At 45.2% G+C, this 21,578-nt stretch overlaps 1 protein-coding gene across 13 annotated transcripts in view; it reads left to right on the forward strand.

Annotated features, from left to right (window-relative positions):
- LOC139530924 (serine/threonine-protein phosphatase 2A 56 kDa regulatory subunit epsilon isoform-like) overlaps positions 1–21,578 on the forward strand; it is a 172,008-nt gene that overhangs the window by 99,978 nt on the left and 50,452 nt on the right. For 9 of the 13 annotated variants that reach the window (XR_011666151.1, XR_011666152.1, XR_011666155.1 and 6 more), the window contains one exon: positions 11,619–11,782. The exons of 1 other annotated variant lie outside the window; for it this stretch is intronic. Coding sequence is in view for 6 of the 12 variants with exons in the window: in XM_071327730.1 (XP_071183831.1) it covers positions 11,619–11,782 (164 nt within the window). In the remaining 6 variants the exon portion in view is untranslated. Of the gene's footprint in view, positions 1–11,618; positions 11,783–12,308; positions 12,446–21,578 lie in introns of those variants that run through there. 3 more of the 13 variants (XR_011666153.1, XR_011666154.1, XM_071327738.1) reach the window with 2 other exon arrangements.

Raw genomic sequence — 21,578 nt, forward strand, 5'->3', positions numbered from 1 at the left:
TACATACATACATACACACACCATTATATATAAATATTATTATTATACTGGTGCCAATAAAATTAAGAATAGTTGTAAACAAATTAATAAGAATGGAATAAGACTGCACAAAAAATAAGTACAATGCAATCTGCAACCCTGTGTGTGTGTGTGTGCCCGTGAATTAAAGGGTCTGTCTAGCTCAGTAGTCTGCATATTAGTTGCAGTAGTTGGCGCACCTCTCCTATCTCTGATTGTTCTAGGTGTCTTTTGCCAGAGGTTACCTCAGCATGTGTAGGCTGATGATCTGAATGATACATGGTGTGGACTGCATCATGTGGTGTACTTCTCTGAAGGACAGTGTTCTGTCCGACCCTGGAGTAGTGGTCAGAGCTGTGTTGTGATGGGCCAGGTCCAGTAGAGATGTGTTGTGACGGGCCAGGTCCAGTAGAGCTGTGTTGTGATGGGCCAGGTCTAGTAGAGATGTGTTGTGATGGGCCTGGTCTAGTAGAGCTGTGTTGTGATGGGCCTGGTCCAGTAGAGCTGTGTTCTGATGGGCCTGGTCTAGTAGAGCTGTGTTGTGATGGGCCTGGTCCAGTAGAGCTATGTTGTGATGGGCCTGGTCTAGTAGAGCTGTGTTGTGAAGGCCCTGGTCTAGTAGAGCTGTGTTGTGATGGGCCGGGTCTAGTCGTGCTGTCCTGAGGCGGGTCTGGTCTCGTAAATCTGTGTTGTGTTGGGCCTGGTCTAGTAGAGCTGTGTTGTGATGGGCCTGGTCTAGTAGAGCTGTGTTGTGTTGGGCCTGGTCTAGTCGTGTTGTCCTGATGCGGGTCTGGTCTCGTAAATCTGTGTTGTGATGGGCCTGGTCTAGTAGAGCTGTGTTGTGAAGGCCCTGGTCTCGTAAATCTGTGTTGTGTTGGGCCTGGTCTAGTAGAGCTGTGCTGTAATAAGCCGTGTCTGGCTCTTTTCTCCTGGGGATGGTGGAGGTACTGTTGTTTCAGAAGGTGGGGCGGGGGACCTCTGTTGCTGGGGTGATGGGTGTGTGGGTCCCTGCCAAGTGTTGCATCTTTTAGGTCCTTGGCAAAGGTTCTGACACTGTCCTGATCAAGATGTACATTATCGTATAAGTGTTGACATGTCAGAGTGGGGTGGTGAGCCGTTCTGACGTTGAGTAGTGAGGCACAGTCCACAGTGATCTGTTGATTTATTTTGTCGATCAACTGTCCTGGGAAGTCTTTTCTTGGTAGGAGGGTGGACACAACTATATTGGTTGTTGGGAACACAGCCTGTGCCCGTTCTGCCACTCTTCTCACTGCCCCAGATACATCTTCACCTTTGGCATGAAGGTCGTTTGTGCCAGTGTGGATGATGATGTTGTCGAGGGTGTCAATCCTGGTCTGACTGAGTAGCTGCATTGCACTGTCAGTTGTAGGACACCAGAACTTATACACCTGGTGTCTAGGGAATAATCTTTCCTGTACTAAGAACTTCCCATTTGAATCAATAAGGATTGCAGTTGTGGGTGACTGTCTGGCTGGAGCAGACTGGGAGACTGGTATTCTGACCTGGGCTGGAGCAGACTGGGAGGCTGGTATTCTGACCTGGGCTGGAGCACACTGTGTTGGAGCAGACTGAGAGGCTGGTTGGCTGACCTGGGCTGGAGCAGACTGAGAGGCTGGTATTCTGACCTGGGCTGGAGCACACTGTGCTGGAGCAGACTGGGAGACTGGTATTCTGACCTGTGCTGGAGCAGACTGGGAGACTGGTATTCTGACCTGTGCTGGAGCAGACTGGGAGACTGGTATTCTGACCTGGGCTGGAGCACACTGGGAGACTGGTATTCTGACCTGGGCTGGAGCACACTGTGTTGGAGCAGACTGAGAGGCTGGTTGGCTGACCTGGGCTGGAGCAGACTGGTAGGCTGGTGCAGTGTCATCAGGCTGTGTGGTGGAGGCCATGCTGGTCTCGGGTTCTGCTTGTGTTGTGCCAAGCTGGTGGACATGTTCTCCAGATGCAGAGGACATAATGACTCGCTGCTGGTTGAGGAGGTCAATGTATCTCTCTCTTTGTTCTAGCTCCTTTCTTGTTGTGCTCAGATGGTCTCTGAGGTCATAATTTGTCTGACTCAGTTTGTCCATTCTGCTTTCCAGTTTAGCAATAGATGCTCTGCTCTCCTCCTTGAACTGTTTCATCTCTTCTTTAAGTTTCTGGACAGTGTCCTCCTCTTGAAGCTTGTTCTCTCTGAGTTCTATGACCTCTGCTTCGACTAGAGAGAGGGTGTTGTGGAAACGTTGCATAGCAGGTGTTCTTGGTGTTGTAGGCATGTCCTTGGCCCTGTCTGCTGCAGGTGAGGTAGGTAGAGGGACACTGAGGGCTTCTTGCTGGGTCACAGAGACCGTTGGGGGCTGCTCTTCACCGTCATCTCCCTCCTTGACTTTTTCCTCAGTTTCTGAGATGATTTCAGCTTCTGCTTTTAGGGTAGTAAACCTATTCTCAAAAGCCTGGAGGCTTGAATCATTGCCTTGTATCAATACAGTTCCATTATTATATACATTTACTGTTTGATATGTGTTGCTAGGGTCAGCCTCTTCAAAAATGCTGATCTGACATCCTTGGCTGATGCCTCTCTTTTTTGAGAAAGGGAAATGGTTGCAAATAACCCTTTTCCATATATGCCCTCGTTTGGTATTAAAAATTAAATTTGCTCTTGTTTTGCAACTGGTAAGATCTGCAAACAGGCATTCATGGTTCTGTCCCATCAACAAACCTTTGAAACTTTTCTTAGCTTTCTCTGTTTTGATGTCTGGTGGGTAAACAATTTCCATAGCAACGCTGGTGATGTTGGCTACAATGTTGCAATAGAAGTGTTGTTTCTTGTATTATTGTCTTTTATGTCTTTAGAGGACTGCTTCACCTTGATGTCCCCTTTCCCTTTTCTTCTGTCCTTATTTTGTCCCACTTTGTCCCTTCTTCTCTTCTGTCAACTAGACACTCCTTGTTAGCTAGCTAGCTTCTTTCAGGAGAGTCCCTAGCAACTGCCTAGCAACAGGTAAACAACTTAGCTAGCTAAGAAAACGGTATAATTTTATGAAAAAATGTTACTTTTTCAAAATCCTTTCTTCTTTGTTTGCTGCTTGTTTGGTCTCCTATTCAGTCTAGCAGTTTTCTTTTGCATTTTTTCGATGTACTTTACTCTAAAAACCATATAAATTTCAATATTTTTAGGAGCTCATCTTTTCAGCTGCTGCTGCTTAATTTGGAACTCCGGAGCTCTCTCTCCGTGTAGCGCTCTCTCCGTGTAGCGCTCTCTCCGTGTAGCGCTCTCTCCGTGTAGCGCTCTCTCTCTAGCTCTCTCGCGCTCTCTCTCTGTAGCGCTCGCTCTCTCTCTGTAGCGCTCGCTCTCTCTCTGTAGCGCTCGCTCTCTCTCTGTAGCGCTCGCTCTCTCTCTCTGTAGCGCTCTCTCTGTAGCTCGCTCGCTCTCTCCCTCTGTAGCTCGCTCGCTCGCTCTCTCCCTCTGTAGCTCGCTCGCTCGCTCTCTCCCTCTGTAGCTCGCTCGCTCGCTCTCTCCCTCTGTAGCTCGCTCGCTCTCTCCCTCTGTAGCTCGCTCGCTCGCTCTCTCCCTTTGTAGCTCGCTCGCTCGCTCTCTCCCTCTGTAGCTCGCTCGCTCGCTCTCTCCCTCTGTAGCTCGCTCGCTCGCTCTCTCCCTCTGTAGCTCGCTCGCTCGCTCTCTCCCTCTGTAGCTCGCTCGCTCGCTCTCTCCCTTTGTAGCTCGCTCGCAAGCTCTCTCCCTCTGTAGCTCGCTCGCTCGCTCTCTCCCTCTGTAGCTCGCTCTCTCCCTCTGTAGCTCGCTCTCTCCCTCTGTAGCTCGCTCGCTCGCTCTCTCCCTCTGTAGCTCGCTCGCTCGCTCTCTCCCTCTGTAGCTCGCTCGCTCGCTCTCTCCCTCTGTAGCTCGCTCGCTCGCTCTCTCCCTCTGTAGCTCGCTCGCTCGCTCTCTCCCTCTGTAGCTCGCTCGCTCGCTCTCTCCCTCTGTAGCTCGCTCGCTCTCTCCCTCTGTAGCTCGCTCGCTCGCTCTCTCCCTCTGTAGCTCGCTCGCTCTCCCTCCCTCTGTAGCTCGCTCGCTCTCTCCCTCCCTCTGTAGCTCGCTCGCTCGCTCTCTCCCTCCCTCTGTAGCTCGCTCGCTCGCTCTCTCCCTCCCTCTGTAGCTCGCTCGCTCGCTCTCTCCCTCCCTCTGTAGCTCGCTCGCTCGCTCTCTCCCTCCCTCTGTAGCTCGCTCGCTCGCTCTCTCCCTCCCTCTGTCGCTCGCTCTCTCCCTCCCTCTGTAGCTCGCTCGCTCTCTCCCTCCCTCCCTCTGTCGCTCGCTCTCTCCCTCCCTCTGTAGCTCGCTCGCTCGCTCTCTCCCTCCCTCTGTCGCTCGCTCTCTCCCTCCCTCTGTAGCTCGCTCGCTCGCTCTCTCTCTCTGTAGCTCGCTCGCTCGCTCTCTCTCTCTGTAGCTCGCTCGCTCGCTCGCTCTCTCTCTCTGTAGCTCGCTCTGTAACTCGCTCGCTCTCTGTAGCTCGCTCTCTCTCGCGCTCTCTCTCTCTCCCTCTGTAGCTCGCTCTCTCTCGCTGTCTCTCTGTAGCTGTCTCTCTCTCGCTGTCTCTCTGTAGCTCGCTCTCTCTCGCTGTCTCTCTGTAGCTCGCTCTCTCTCGCTGTCTCTCTGTAGCTCGCTCTCTCTGTCTCTCTGTAGCTCGTTCTCTCTCCACCTCTGTAGCTCGCTCTCTCCACCTCTGTAGCTCGCTCCCTCGCTCGCCCTCTGTGGCTCGTGTGCCCGCCCTGTGTCGCTCGCGTGAGTGACACAGGGTGGGTGAGTGAGAGCGCAACAGAGTTGATGACATCCACAGTCTGGGGGGATTAAAGAAAGAGAGAATGAGTGAGTGAGAGCGCAACAGAGGGGGAGAGAGAGCAAGAGAGAGAGCGCTCGCTCCCCCCCGCCCGCCCTGTGTCGCTCGCGCACCCTCTTGCTCTCTCTCCCCCTCTGTTGCGCTCTCACTCAATTCAATTCAAGGGGCTTTATTGGCATGGGAAACATGTGTTAACATTGCCAAAGCAAGTGAGGTAGATAATATACAAAAGTGAAATAAACAATAAAAATTAACACTAAACATTACACATACAGAAGTTTCAAAACAAAAAAGACAGTACAAATGTCATATTATATATATATACAGTGTTGTAACAATGTACAAATGGTTAAAGCACACAAGTTAAAATAAATAAGCATAAATATGGGTTGTATTTACAATGGTGTTTGTTCTTCACTGTTTGCCCTTTTCTTGTGGCAACAGGTCACAAATCTTGCTGCTGTGATGGCACACTGTGGAATTTCACCCAGTAGATATGGGAGTTTATCAAAATTGGATTTGTTTTCGAATTCTTTGTGGATCTGTGTAATCTGAGGGAAATATGTCTCTCTAATATGGTCATACATTGGGCAGGAGGTTAGGAAGTGCAGCTCAGTTTCCACCTCATTTTGTGGGCAGTGAGCACATAGCCTGTCTTCTCTTGAGAGCCTGCCTCTTGAGAGTCTGCCTACGGCGGCCTTTCTCAATAGCAAGGCTATGCTCACTGAGTCTGTACATAGTCAAAGCTTTCCTTAAGTTTGGGTCAGTCACAGTGGTCAGGTATTCTGCCACTGTGTACTCTCTGTTTAGGGCCAAATAGCATTCTAGTTTGCTCTGTTTTTTTGTTAATTCTTTCCAATGTGTCAAGTAATTATCTTTTTGTTTTCTCATGATTTGGTTGGGTCTAATTGTGCTGTTGTCCTGGGGCTCTGTGGGGTGTGTTTGTGTTTGTGAACAGAGCCCTAGGACCAGCTTGCTTAGGAGACTCTTCTCCAGTTTCATCTCTCTGTAGGTGATGGCTTTGTTATGGAAGGTTTGGGAATCGCTTCCTTTTAGGTGGTTGTAGAATTTAACGGCTCTTTTCTGGATTTTGATAATTAGTGGGTATCGGCCTAATTCTGCTCTGCATGCATTATTTGGTGTTCTACGTTGTACACGGAGGATATTTTTGCAGAATTCTGCATGCAGAGTCTCAATTTGGTGTTTGTCCCATTTTGTGAAATCTTGGTTGGTGAGCGGACCCCAGACCTCACAACCATAAAGGGCAATGGGCTCTATGACTGATTCAAGTATTTTTAGCCAGATCCTAATTGGTATGTTGAAATTTATGTTCCTTTTGATGGCATAGAATGCCCTTCTTGCCTTGTCTCTCAGATCGTTCACAGCTCTGTGGAAGCTACCTGTGGTGCTGATGTTTAGGCCGAGGTATGTATAGTTTTTTGTGTGCTCTAGGGCAACGGTGTCTAGATGGAATTTGTGGTCCTGGCGACTGGACCTTTTTTGGAACACCATTATTTTGGTCTTACTGAGATTTACTGTCAGGGCCCAGGTCTGACAGAATCTGTGCAGAAGATCTAGGTGCTGCTGTAGGCCCTCCTTGGTTGGTGACAGAAGCACCAGATCATCAGCAAACAGTAGGCATTTGACTTCGGATTCTAGTAGGGTGAGACCGGGTGCTGCAGACTGTTCTAGTGCCCGCGCCAATTCGTTGATATATATGTTGAAGAGGGTGGGGCTTAAGCTGCATCCCTGTCTCACCCCACGACCCTGTGTGAAGAAATGTGTGTTTTTTGCCAATTTTAACCGCACACTTGTTGTTTGTGTACATGGATTTTATAATGTCGTATGTTTTACCCCAACACCACTTTCCATCAATTTGTATAGCAGACCCTCATGCCAAATTGAGTCGAAGGCTTTTTTTTAAATCAACAAAGCATGAGAAGACTTTGCCTTTGTTTTGGTTTGTTTGGTTGTCAATTAGGGTGTGTAGGGTGAATACATGGTCTGTTGTACGGTAATTTGGTAAAAAGCCAATTTGACATTTGCTCAGTACATTGTTTTCATTGAGGAAATGTACGAGTCTGCTGTTAATGATAATGCAGAGTATTTTCCCAAGGTTACTGTTGACGCATATTCCACGGTAGTTATTGGGGTCAAATTTGTCTCCACTTTTGTGGATTGGGGTGATCAGTCCTTGGTTCCAAATATTGGGGAAGATGCCAGAGCTAAGGACGATGTTAAAGAGTTTTAATATAGCCAATTGGAATTTGTTGTCTGTATATTTGATCATTTCATTAAGGATACCATCAACACCACAGGCCTTTTTGGGTTGGAGGGTTTTTATTTTGTCCTGTAACTCATTCAAGGTAATTGGAGAATCCAGTGGGTTCTGGTAGTCTTTAATAGTTGATTCTAGGATTTGTATTTGATCATGTATATGTTTTTGCTCTTTATTCTTTGTTATAGAGCCAAAAAGATTGGAGAAGTGATTTACCCATACATCTCCATTTTGGATAGATAATTCTTTGTGTTTGTTTAGTGTTTTCCAATTTTCCCAGAATTGGTTAGAGTCTATGGATTCTTCAATTACATTGAGCTGATTTCTGACGTGCTGTTCCTTCTTTTTCCGTAGTGTATTTCTGTATTGTTTTAGTGATTCACCATAGTGAAGGCGTAGACTCAGGTTTTCCGGGTCTCTATGTTTTTGGTTGGACAGGTTTCTCAATTTATTTCTTACATTTTTGCATTCTTTATCAAACCATTTGTCATTGTTGTTCATTTTCTTCGGTTTTCTATTTGAGATTTTTAGATTTGATAGGGAAGCTGAGAGGTCAAATATACTGTTAAGATTTTCTACTGCCAAGTTTACACCTTCACTATTGCAGTGGAACGTTTTACCCAGGAAGTTGTCTAAAAGGGATTGAATTTGCTGTTGACTAATTGTTTTTTGGTAGGTTTCCAAACTGCATTCCTTCCATCTATAGCATTTCTTAATGTTACTCAGTTCCTTTGGCTTTGATGCCTCATGATTGAGTATTGCTCTGTTCAAGTAGACTGTGATTTTGCTGTGGTCTGATAGGGGTGTCAGTGGGCTGACTGTGAACGCTCTGAGAGACTCTGGGTTGAGGTCAGTGATAAAGTAGTCTACAGTGCTACTGCCAAGAGATGAGCTATAGGTGTACCTACCATAGGAGTCCACTCGAAGCCTACCATTGACTATGTACATACCCAGCGTGCGACAGAGCTGCAGGTTATGTTGTCATAGTTGTGCCTAGGTGGGCATATGGGGGAGGGAATGCTGTCACCTCCAGGTAGGTGTTTGTCCCCCTGTGTGCTGAGGGTGTCAGGTTCTTGTCCAGTTCTGGCATTTAGGTCGCCACAGACTAATACATGTCCCTGGGCCTGGAAATGATTGATTTCCCCCTCCAGGATGGAGAAGCTGTCTTCATTAAAGTATGGGGATTCTAGTGGGGGGATATAGGTAGCACACAGGAGGACATTTTTCTCTGTTAAGATAATTTCCTTTTGAATTTCTAGCCAAATGTAAAATGTTCCTGTTTTGATTAATTTAATGGAGTGAGTTAGGTCTGCTCTATACCAAATTAGCATTCCCCCTGAGTCCCTTCCCTGTTTCACACCTGGTAGTTTGGTGGATGGGACTACCAGCTCTCTGTAACCTAGAGGGCAACCAGTGGGTCCGTCTCCTCTATACCATGTTTCTTGCAGGATGACAATGTCTGCATTGCCGATTTCTTTGGTGAAGTCCGGGTTCCTGCTCTTTAGGCCAAAGGCAGATGACTTCAGACCTTGGATATTCCAGGATGATATAGTGAAGGCTTTTTGTTCCATAAAGTGTCCAATGTTGTTGGTCGGGGTTTGGCCTCAGGCCAGTAAGTGTGAGCAGAGCCTGCTGAGCATCTGGTACATGCCGTTGGCTTGGGCGAGTGTAAGAGTGGGGGTTGGGCCTGTTTGCCCGCTCACTACCTGGGCGTATGTGTGACTTCCATGTTGATGCCCTCTTTGCGGGGGTGGGGTGCATGGGGTGGGCAGGAGTGGCATGGGTCTGATCTGAGGGGGCCTAAATTGGGTGTGGGCATGGTTGATGTGGGGGGGTGTTGGTTGGTTGGGGTGGGGGTGTGGATGTGTCTGGGGGTGCTGTGGTCTGGATGTGAGTCCTCTTGGCGTGGGTCCAGGGGGGGGGTCCTGGAGGTCTTGGAGGGTGTCTCGCTGGTCTGGGTGGGGTGTCTATTGATCTGTTGCTCCTGTGTGAAGTGTTGGGGCTTCGTTTGAGAGCGATGTCCTTTAGAGTCCGGGCAAAGGTGGGCACTGCTGCCTTGTAGAGGTGGACCTGGTCATAGAGGCTGTTCAAGTCCAGGGTGGAGTGGTGGGCCAGAAAAACATTTGGTTTTGAGGCACAGTCACGGGAAATGCTTGCGTTTACCCGCTGTATTGTAGCAGGGTGGAAGTCTTTTCATGGTAGCAGGGTGGAGATAACCACTTGTGCGTTGGGGAAAGTAGAAGAAGCTTTTTCAATCACTCCCTTCAGTGCTGTGGCCACCCTTTCCTGCTGTGCTCTCAGAGCACCAAGTCGTCTGCGAATGCTAGGGTGGTTACCTTGTTCCCGTCGAACATGTATCCCTCGCCGGAGCCCTCGAGTTGATTGATTAGTGGGTCCACTGCCAGGTTGAAGAGCAGCGGGGACATTGGGTCTCCCTGCTTCACACCTGTTTTCATGTCTATGGGGGGGGTTTCTCCTCCCTTTGCTGTTATTGTCGTTTGCACCCCCTCGTAAGAGTCCTCTAACAGGCCAATCACGTGGCTATCCAGTCCCCTCTCTCTCAGGACATGGATTAGGTGCTCGTGCGATATTGTGTCGAACGCCTTCGCAAAGTCTATAAATACTACTGCTAGGTCCCTTCTCTCCGCCTTGCTCTGATGCATGACCCCATTCAATATCATCAGGTTTTCCGCACATCCCGGGGTAGCGATGAAGCCTCTCTGCCTAGGATTGATCGGGCAGGCTTTTTCCAGTCTGTCCGTTAGAATTTTTGAGAACAGTCTCAAGACCATTGATCCAATTGTGATCGGCCTCCAGCCCCCTATCGCCATGAGCTCTTCATTCGCCATTGATTTTGGGATCAATGTTGTGCGGCCTTTTTTGAAGATCTTAGGTATTTTGCCCGCCAGTTGCCAGACTGCGAACATGCCCGCCATCTTCTCCCCTTTCGGGTCTCTTTCTTTAATCCCCCCAGACTGTGGATGTCATCTGGTCGCTTATGTAGGAGGCATGGGGAGGCTTTGTACTGTGCTCTATGCCCGACCAGCACTGTCCCTTGTGTAGCAGCAGCAGCACCCGTTCCTCAACCATTAGGGCTTGTGGTTTGTTTTGTGATTTGTGAATAGCATGCACCTTAGTGTGCTTGGGTTTACATTGTCTGTAGCCTAAAAGCAAATTCATGCTTGATTAGAAAATGTGGTCGGAGATGCCATATGGAGGGTGTAACTCAATTGCAGAGCCTCCAGAGGGGTAATTGAGCTCTGCGGTGGTTTCCGTAAAGCCCCGCATTGACATGATTGGTTGACTATAGGTGTGGGCGGGAGGTCCTGTATAAACACATTCTCAGTTCCTTGACAACAGCTCTGCTCATCAGCTCTGCTCATCAGCTCTGCTCATCAGCTCTGCTCAACAGCTCTGCTCAACAGCTCTGCTCAACAGCTCTGCTCAACAGCTCTGCTCAACAGCTCTGCTCAACAGCTCTGCTCCGCTCCACGAAGTATAAGATGTATGAATGCCCTTACTTTTGCAGAGGCAGCATCACTGTAAATGCTGCTTGGCCAATGCAGATGTCGGATTGACCATGCAGCTCCTTTGTCTCCACTGCATGGTGGCAGGTGGTGATGCTATTTGCATGTCTTTTTGTGTTTTCATGATATGCCGTGACAGGGCTTTTGTAGCATGTTCTCTGGCTCCAGGGACTCACTTTGTATAACATTTGAATTGGCCTGTCCAGTTTTGAATGGCAAACTATCACAGTAGTTTTCTGGGGAAAGGGAAGTATTTGTGCTGTCTAGATTTTGTTTAGTTTTTTTTGCCATGATAACACAAGACCTGTGGGGCTATGCAGGTAAGCAGCAATGAGACTTCTGATGAACTATATTTCACCCGTGGATCAGTGAATAGACTGATAAAGCCATGGCTATCAATGCCACCCACAGCCTCAGGGCAAGCTACATGACATGATTGTGTGTCTAGGTTCAGGGCTGAGTGTCTTTACTATGTCTTATTCTCTGTCTCCCTCTGCCTGGCTCTTTACCAGTTATAATGCATTAGAGACATTGTATAAATTTGACCTGATCGATGGATTCTTGTTAACTCTGCTGCAAACCTTCTGTCAGTGCCGTCCCTCACGCTGCTAAACTGTGGTTTTCTTCTTACACACACAGACTCTGAGACCTGTAGTAAATAATCTAATTATGAATTGCCTTAATTGGTGGATAAAATGTGGCGCATATGCGCTATTCGGTTTAGTTGTGTTCAGTGCAGTTGGTTTTCACCTCTTCTGACTGTGAGCAGGCGGTTGGTTGTGTACAGTGTGGCTTTCCGGCTTCCCCTCCAGGGGCACCTAATCAATGAGGCATAATCAGCAGCACACACAACTGGACATTTCCTTGGTACAGACACCGCTGTGAGGAAGCTGTCTTGTGTTTGTGTGTTGTGGCTAGATGTTAAGCTGAGACTTGTCCTTGTCTCACCTCCTATAGCAGGGCTATGTCCTCGGCAGCAACCACACCTCCATCTGTGGACAAAGTGGACGGATTTTCACGGAAGTCTGTCAGGAAGGCCAAGCAGAAGCGATCGCAGAGTTCGTCCCAATTCCGGTCTCAGGGCAAACCCATCGAGCTCACGCCCCTGCCCCTGCTCAAGGGTAAGGATTTAATATCAACTACCTCAACTCTACTACTTACTTAGTCTCTCCTCCGAACCCTCCTCTCAACCCAACATCAAAACTGTCGTGCTACCTGTGAGTGTTGTGATGGTGTGTTTAGTAGTGAATGTCCATACCAGCATGGTGGGAAGCCAGCAGTCAGCCTAGTTCCTGCTCATCAGTTCTGCCAGGTCATTTCTTCATGAAAGCCTGGGCCACTCCCAGTGTGTGAGCGTGTGTTTATCTGAGTCCCTCTATGCTCATACATTATATACGTCAGTGTATATGCATGCTGTTGTTTGTGTGACATGCATGACTATGGAATTCAACATGTTTTTATTGCTGAAAGAAGAACCAACGCGTTTCGTGTTTTGGAATTTATCAGGGTTTTTACAGAATGGGGCAGAAAGCCCTGTTCTGTTTTAGTTGTATTTCTGTAAAAACCCTGATGAATGCCAAAACGCATTGATTTTACTTTCAGCAATACATCTTTAATTTTTAAAAATTGAATTCCATTGTCCTCCAGGGGTTGTTCATTCTCCTGTCCTTCAGTTTGCTCCTCAATTCATGCACCTTGTTTGGAAAGCGAGGTAGCGGCAGTGATCCCTTCCCTGTGTGACCTGCATGCCCAGACAGAGAGGAAGCCTGCTGATTCACAGGCAGGTCAGTCCTCTCCTTCAGGCCTGGCTCTATACAGGCTGTTAGTGAGACTAGAGTGACGTGTGAAATGCTCCCCAACAGGAGCCAGTGCCTAGACCCCCCCCCCCGCCTCAACCTCAGCCGCCTTTAGCAGCCAGGGTGTATCCCTCCCTCTTGAGGGTGTCTGTGCCCCATTAGGCATGGCCTCACCTCGCTCTTATCCACTCAGGGCCACCCTATAGTCTATTTTCCTGGCTGTGAGTGAGTTAGTCTGTCACTGTTACCTGCCAGTGCAGTTGCAGAACATGGCAGAGCTCTGGGCGAGCAGGGTGCAGACCTCTCAGGTTATGTCCTCTCCTTTCTCTGAGGACCGGGTGGGTAGCTGTCTCCTGTTGATGTCCTGTTGTTAGTCAGAATGACACTATGCCCAGTCGCGCTCTTATGTTCTGCTTGTGTGCCTGACTTTGCTCTGCATTCATACCTCAATGATGATGATAGGTTTGGGCAGCACTGCTGTGCACTATACACTGTGTACAAAATAGAGGTCGACCAATTATGATTTTTCAACGCCGATACCGATTATTGGAGGACCAAAAAAGCGGATACCGATTTTAAATCGGCCGTTTTTTAAATGTATTATTATTTTATTTTTTAATGTAAATAATGACAATTACAACAATACTGAATGAACACTTATTTTAACTTAATATAATACATAAATAAAATGAAACATGTTCAGTTTGGTTTAAATAATGCAAAAACAAAGTGTTGGAGAAGAAAGTAAAAGTGTATGTGCCATGTACGTTTAAGTTCCTTGCTCAGAACATGAGGACATATGAAAGCTGGTGGTTCCTTTTAACATGAGTCTTCAATATTCCCAGTTAAGAAGTTTTAGGTCGTAGTTAATATAGTATTTATAGGACTATTTCTCTCTATACCATTTTTGTATTCCATATACCTTTGACTATTGGATGTTCTTATAGGTACTTTAGTATTGCCAGTGTAACAGTATAGCTTCCGTCCGTCATCTCGCTCCTACCTGGGCTCGAACGAGGAACACATCGACAACAGCCACCCTCGAAGCAGCGTTACCCATGCAGAGCAAGGGGAACAACTACTGCAAGTCTCAGAGCGAGTGACGTTTGAAACGTTATTAACTAGCTAGCCATTTCACATCGGTTACACAAGGTAAAAAATCTGTCTTTCTGCCCCTGAACAAGGCAGTTAACCCACCGTTCCTAGGCCGCCATTGAAAATAAGAAAATGTTCTTAACTGACTTGCCTAGTTAAAAAAAGGTGTACCCTTTAAAAAAAATCGGTGTCCAAAAATACCGATTTTCCGATTGTTATGAAAACTTGAAATGGGCCCTAATTAATCGGCCATTACGATTTATTCGGTCGACCTCTAGTACAAAACATAAGGAACTTCCTAATATTGAGTTGCACCCCCTTTTGCCCTCAGAACAGCCTCAATTCGTCGGGGTATGGACTCCACAAGGTTTCGAAAGCGCTCCGCATGGATGCTGGCCCATGTTGACTCCAATGCTTCCCACAGTTGTGTCAAGTTGGCTGGATGTCCTTTTAGTGGTGGACCATTCTTGATACACACGGCAAACTGTTGAGCATGAAAAACCCAGCTGCATTGCAGTTCTTGACACACTCACACCGGTGTGCCTGGCACCTACTACCATACCCCGTTCAAATGCACTTCAATCTTTTGTCTTGTTCATTTACCCTCTAAATGGCACACACACACCTTTTCTCAAGGCTTAAATATCCATCTTTAACAGGTCTCGTTACATTCATCTACGCTGATTTGAAGTGGATTTAACAAGTGACGTCAATAAGGGATCATATCTTTCACCTGGTCAGTGTGTCAAGGAAAGAGCAAGGGTTCCTAATGATTTGTACTCTTAGTGTATACCCTCTATGTCCTTATATTAACACCTGCATGATAGAAGGTGCAAATATATTGGCCACAATAATTCAGAATTCTTAAACGTAAAGATTGTCATCTTTGCGTGAGTGCCTTTTTAAATAAATATATTGGATTCCATTTTAGAGACAGCTTTTTAGCTCTAATCTCCTCCATTTATATAACTCCTCAAAGGAGCACACCAAGTAGATGCAGATCTAGGAGTCCAGTGGTTTATTAACTTGCTGGAAGTGTCTCAAATCATAGCCTTTAGGGCTGGTCCAGTTAAAGGGATGAGCACACCACCACAGTGAAACGCAGCAGCAGAGCTTAAATGCATTGAAATGGTATGTGTGTGTGTTGTGGCCTGTTAGCTGAGCTGCAGGGCCTGGGTTAATCTATCCAACTAGGTTGTGGAGACTGGCGATGCCTCGTCCCTCCACGCTGCGCCGCCACATGCCCTCTTTAATCATCCACTGACTGACCTTTGACCCATAGGGGCAGAGTGCTTTAGTATGTACTCTGGAGAGTGGTGAGACTGGGAAGGAGGCCTATCAGACTTCGCCTGCTAGTCACAGCCAGGGAAATGATATGGTTTTCCTGGAACTTTATCAGAACCTCCTAATGTTTCAGTTCTTTTCAGTTTTCTTGAAAGTGGAAAGGGGACAGATTTTCACTCCGCATCAACAATGATACACATTTTTATTTGCTAGGCTGCAGAGCCCATGGCCTCAACAAGAGCACCTTTTTATTCCTAGATATTGTGTTCCCGTTAGTAGTTCCAGGTCTGCATGGATGCCTCCGTCAGTGTGCAAGTCAGGAGTTTTGTTGTGGTAGTTCTTTAAGAGCCTCTACACAGAGAGTTAGAGGGATGGTGATAGTGACAGAGGAAGAAGTAGTATGAGCCTAACATGGCGCCTGGAGAAAGGATTAGTGTGTCCTAATGCTCCATGGCAGAGGGGTTTCCAACACTTGGCCAGGTCAGGAAAACCCTTTCCCCTCATTCCACATTTCCTAGATGAAGTTGAGAATCCCTCTTTCCTCTTTTTACTGAAGTCTTGGTGGAGTGATGCCAAAGTTAAAGGTTAAATGCAGTCAAACTTGATTTTCCTGTTTTTTAAATATATTTCCACACTGAGGTTGGGATAATATTGTGAAAATAATGATAATGCCCTTTTTAGTGTAAGAGCTGTTTGAAAAGACCATCTTAAATGACAGCCTGTTTTGGTGGGATAGGTGACTTGCCTTGGTTAATAGACCAATAAGAAAGATTTCCAAACCGCTCTGGCAATTTTTGTTTTCCCCTCCCCACTCAGACCACTGACATGTCCTAGCTTAATTATTGCTTTAGAAATTGCTAATTGTTTATTTTTGACCATTTTTTATTGAAAACAATAACACTAGGGTACTTAAATGTTACCCAGAAATGATTTTATTTTGAGATAAAAGGCTGCATTAGACTTTTTAAGGAAGAGAGCTGGGGAGATGCCTGTTTTTAGGGCCACGTCTCTGTGTAATACGTAAGCAGGATCGCGGTCTCTGACCTCGTGAGCAGAATTTTAAAAAGAAGGGAGCCGAAATAGAATGAAGACTGGAACATGGTAAAGGGTGGGGTGGGTGTAAAGCACCGGCTGTAGAGCCCCCCTCTGCTGTTTCCTGGCCTCTCCCTGCTCCCCTCCACACCCTCCCCTCAGAGGTAACCTGATCCACGAGGTGTTTCTTTAGACTTGCAGACCCACTCGCTCCAAACAAGCAGCACAGGGGAGCGTGGGCCCACTACCTCAACAAACTGATTTGTACACAATCATGTTTTTATATTTTTTGTGAAACATTTTTGGCTGATTGATTCTACAGCGGTACGGAAACCTGCTTGAGTGAGTGTCCGTGGTGCTGCCGGGGGTAAGAGTGTTATAGTTGGCCTGCTAGGTGCCCTCTATGACTTGGCCAGCAGGGCTGTGCTGGTCTGTCTGTGGGGCTGAGTGGAGAGAATGGAGTGGTAATGGCAGAGGGACATGGTTTACTAGGCTATAGTAGAGATGGAGAATGGAAAGAACGAAAGAGGGTTTGACTGAGCTTTTAAGTGGGACGTAGGAGAAAGGTGGATCTGCCTGTGCAGCAAGCATCTCTAAGGAGTGCTGGTGTAGAGGTGAGTCGTATTTTGGATGGGCAGTAGCTTCTCTGTTTGCCACACAGCAACCTCTCTCTCCTGTTGGCTCTCTGTCTGCCAGAGGATGTTGTGGTAGCCAAGCAGGTGTTGCTGCAGGCAAGGCTGCTGCTTGCAGGTGTTTTCAGAGTTGTGCTTGTTAAGGGCATAGTGTGGTGCCTATGGCTCGTGGAATGTTTGCTATGTAATTTTCCCAGATCTTGCTGCCCCTCTCAGCTGTCGATGTGAGTAATCTAGGGCTGTCCACACAAAGGTTCTCTTTACACAGAGTGCCTTTTTGAAAGGAGAGGAAACATATTTATCAAATACACTGGATAGGTGTAGTAGGGCTGGATGATATATCCAAAATATATCACCCTAGGGTGGCAACACATACATTCTAAGTGATTTCAATGGATCTTTCTCCATTCTGATAGTTTTATTCTGTTCAATTAAACTTCAACTAAAAATAAATGATCAATTTCTCAACTTCCTGTATTAATTTGAGGTTATTTCCACATTGCCACTTAAGAGCTGCACAATATGAGCAAACAATCTAGGCCTTATTTTTAACCAAATGTTGCAATTACTATTTGACTCGCGATTTAGAGAAAAATACTTGTGTGAACTTTTGGAATCATGGAAATGGAATGATTGTTCAAATTCTATAGTTAGAATATAATAGTGTGCACTATGAATATAATGTTTGACATGACAACGAATGAAAAATGCCAGGAAGAGTTATTGTGGAGGCGAAAGAAACACACACCTGTTCAGGCGAGGTGCTGGCTAGTGGAGTAGAACACTTGGAAAAAGAAAAGGAGAGCCGCACACTAGGGAGCTCAGAAGCAATAATTTTATAACCAACGTTTTGAAAGACAAGCTGTCATCAGGGTATAATGACAAACACTGCGGGTCACTAGTTTATATAGTTTCAAAGGACACACATAGGTGTCTGTAATCCTACCTGGTTGTTGCTTGATAGCAATGGTTATTTACACATATAAACTGAACATATAAAACACATGAATGGATAGCATACAATCATAGATACAATTTGGCTACATAAGCTTGCAAACATTTACAATGAATAGCAAAATCACATTCGCCAGAATGGCTTCGGATCAAAGTCGACGTTGAGACCGAAGGGAGCAAGGCTCTTTAAATTAAATATCCAGGCAGCCTCTCGTTTAAAAAATAAATTGTCAAGGTCACCCCCTCTCCTCCTAGGGAGGGTGACGTGTTCCATGCCGATTATAACGTAAGGACGAAGTAGTGGTTCGCTTCCAAAAAGTGGGCTGCAACTGGGTATGTGGAGTTTTTGCACCTAATGGTACAACGATGCTACGAGAGGAGGAAGAGTTATTGTGACAGGGTACGAACAAGTGTTGTTTCCTAGGGGACCCTATAATCTTTGGCTAGATTGAATGTTGTCTCTTAGCTATTTCATATAGCTAACACATTCATGCTTCACGTATTCTTCTTTGATTTAGAAGATACTATTGCACAAACATACTGATTTAGCTCTACACCATCACTGGTATTATCAGGCAGTATAGCTAGTTACGTTTTCTCTGACTCAGTACATTTATTAGCTAGCCAGCTAACTAGCGATTAGCATTAGCGGCCAAACCAATTTAGGCCCAACTTGTTAAGAAAAGACAAACTAGCCATTTGCAGATGTAAGAAACACAAACTAATAGTATAATTATAGAACGCTAGTGGATTTATATTAAGAAGCAAAGTGAAAACAGCATCGTTGTCATCAACGTTGTTGCACGTGCTTCATTGACCGTGTAAACTGTCAATGCGCTCCTTGAGTGACGGGGCGGGCCTACTGTAGATCTGTGTGGAATGGAGAGAGAGAGAGCGGAGAGGGATGACTAAAGTAGCGGAGTAATCTATAAAAATGGACTTTACACACGGCGTACCACATTTAACAAACCAAACATTCAAATACCTTTTATAGAAGGTAATGTAAAAACCCAAACCAGTTTTTACGCATCAGGCGCATCAATACCGGTATATCGTAAAATACAGTATACCGCCCAGCCCTAAGGTGCAGTGAAATGTCTTGTTTTAGGCACACAGAGACTGCTCACCACTCTACTAAGAGATGATGTGATTTTTATTAGTGACAACAAATGAACAGTTGCTTTACAATGCCTCAGATGCTTTCAATGGCATAAGTTAAAACAAATGATATTGACTGGTCATATAGTGTTACCACAGTGGAGAGCCAAGTTTGCATAGGATGATTACATCAGTCAATGATTGACAGTAGTTCATACTGATACTTCAGGGAAGCTTCCATATGAGAACACATAAATGGGCAAATAGCTGAAAATATTACAAATATTTAGGCTTGTATCAACATTTACTCTAGTCATTAATTTGTATAGTGGTTGACTGAATTGAGCTTTTTTTTAAATTCCAATCTGCTTTGGTATTTTATTATATATAAAAGTCAATGTAGAGAGGAGATGGATAGTAAGAGGGGCACACAGACAATGGGCTCAGGTGAGAATTGTAATCCTGTTGCAAAGGGGATGTGTGGTTCAGAGTTGGGTGTTTCAACTAGGCCAGGGGTTCTTAAACCATTCCAGCCTGTGACCCAAATGAGAAATTCTGTGTTTTACTGGGACCCAAGCTTCAAAAAACATAAATATCGGTACATTTCATTGCCCTTATGCCTGAAACAAACGTAATATAGACTAAAACAAATATCAATGAAATACCCATATAAATAGCAATTCGTGTTTATTTTTCCCCATTTAAAAACACATATCTGTCTAGGTTGGAACTGTTGCTGTTAAAATACAATAAATTATTTTCATTCTGAACTGAAATAAACTAATCACATCACACAGATGTAGACCAGAAAACACACACACACTCCTAATGAGAGGTGTGTGTGTGTGTGTGTGTGTGTGTGTGTGTGTGTGTGTGTGTGTGTGTGTGTGTGTGTGTGTGTGTGTGTGTGTGTGTGTGTGTGTGTGTGTGTGTGTGTGTGTGTGTGTGTGTGTGTGTGTGTGGCTGGTTGAAGTTTTCAACAAGTCTATTCTGGGATCAGTTTTTGACAGTGCAACCCTGAGGTCATGCTTAGCATTCAGTCTGTTTCTGTACTTGTTTTTTTAAGTATGCCAGTGTTGAGAGCCCTGACTCGCATAGTTATGTGGTGCCAAACAAGACCAGAACATCTACTGCTTTCTCTCAGGCAGGAGACCGCTTCCTGCTGTAGATGAGCAACCCAGAACTGTGTGAGTGTGTTTGCCGCAAAACAGCATCTTGCTTCGTGTTCATTCCAGTTCAGAATGAAAATGTTTAGTTGTATTTTAACAGCAACAGTTCCAACCTAGACTTGTTTTCACCAATCATTTCTAGAGTAAGATGTATAATAGGCCTGATCATTTTTCGTATGTTGCCCATTTCAGGAAACTAGGCGTATGTCGCGGGTCACTACTTCCCAGGAGAGCCGTTTGAACATAAACTTTACATTTAAATATTTTTTTTTCTTTCTTTTTTTTTCTCCAGAAATGCCTTCTGGAACATGTGAACTTTCATGTGTCTTAATAACAAACTTGTATGCTGTCTGTAAATATGAATACAATTACTAGCATAGTTGGTTTAGCCACAGAAAAAGGGATGAAAGCGGTATTAAATTGTTGCCAGCAGTACAGTTAGTCACCATCGCTCTGGATTACATAACAGCCTAACCAGCTCTGCTAGGGTGACTAAAATGGTCAGAGTGGGGTGTTCTTTAATTTCTGTTTGGAAGTAGCTAGCAAGCTAGCCAATGGATAAACCCTACTCATCGGCCAGAGCGTCCAGAGTGTGCTCTGAATTTACGAATGGACAACCTGATAGCACAGTTGCAGTCACCAACGCTCTGGATAACTTAACAGCCTAACCAGCTCTACTTGGGTTAGTAATGTACAGTGAGCTGTTCTCTCATTTGTGTCTGGAAGTAGCTAGCAAGTTAGCTTGACTGCTGCTGTTAGTACAGAACGCTCGAATCAACCCTTAAAGAGATGGGTGGGGCTAAAGCTTAAGAGGGTGTGAACGATGCTGAATGGGTGTAGACAAAGAAGGGCTCTCTAGTAAGTAGTACCAAAACATTAATTTTATTAAACCTTTTATTTAACCTGTCTAGCCCCGGGGTTCCGCTAGCAGAACATTCCACTGAAAAGGCAGCGCGCGAAATTCAATTATTTTTTTGAAATATTTAACTTTCACACATTAACAAGTCCAATACAGCAAATGAAAGATAAACATCTTGTGAATCCAGCCAACATGTCCGATAAAAAAAAAAGAAGTTTTACAGCGAAAACACCACGTATATTTATGTTAGCTCACCACCAAATACAAAAAAGCACAGACATTTCTTTCACAGCACAGGTAGCTTGCACAAAACCCCCAAATAGAGATAGAATTAGTCACTAACCAAGAAACAACTTCATCAGATGACAGTCTTATAACATGTTATACAATAAATCTATGTTTTGTTCGAAAATGTGCATATGTCAGGTATAAATCATAGTTTTACATTGCAGCTACAATCACAAATAGCACCGAAGCAGCAAGAATAACTACAGAGAGCAATGTGAAATACCTAAATACTCATCATAAAATGAGTTATGAAAAGTTATGAAAATTATGAAAAATACATGGTGTACAGCAAATGAAAGATAAACATCTTGTGAATCCAGCCAATATTTCAGATTTTTTAAGTGTTTTACAGCGAAAACACAATATAGCATTATATTAGCGTACCACAATAGCCAACCACACAACCGCATTCATTCACCGCAAAGGTAGCGATCGCAAAAAAACAGCAAAAGATATAAAATTATTCACTAACCTTGACAAACTTCATCAGATGACAGCCCTATAACATCATGTTACACAATACATATGTTTTGTTCGAAAATGTGCATATTTAGCGGTACAAATCGTGGTTTTACAATGTGAATACGTAGCCAAACTGCACAAAATTATCCGGATATATTTCTGACTCACCTAATCTAATCAAAGAACTCATCATAAACTTTACTAAAAAATACATGTTGTACAGCAAATGAAAGATACACTAGTTCTTA

The sequence above is a fragment of the Salvelinus alpinus genome, chromosome 9 (genome assembly GCF_045679555.1).
Source record: "Salvelinus alpinus chromosome 9, SLU_Salpinus.1, whole genome shotgun sequence".
Classification (NCBI taxonomy): domain Eukaryota; kingdom Metazoa; phylum Chordata; class Actinopteri; order Salmoniformes; family Salmonidae; genus Salvelinus; species Salvelinus alpinus.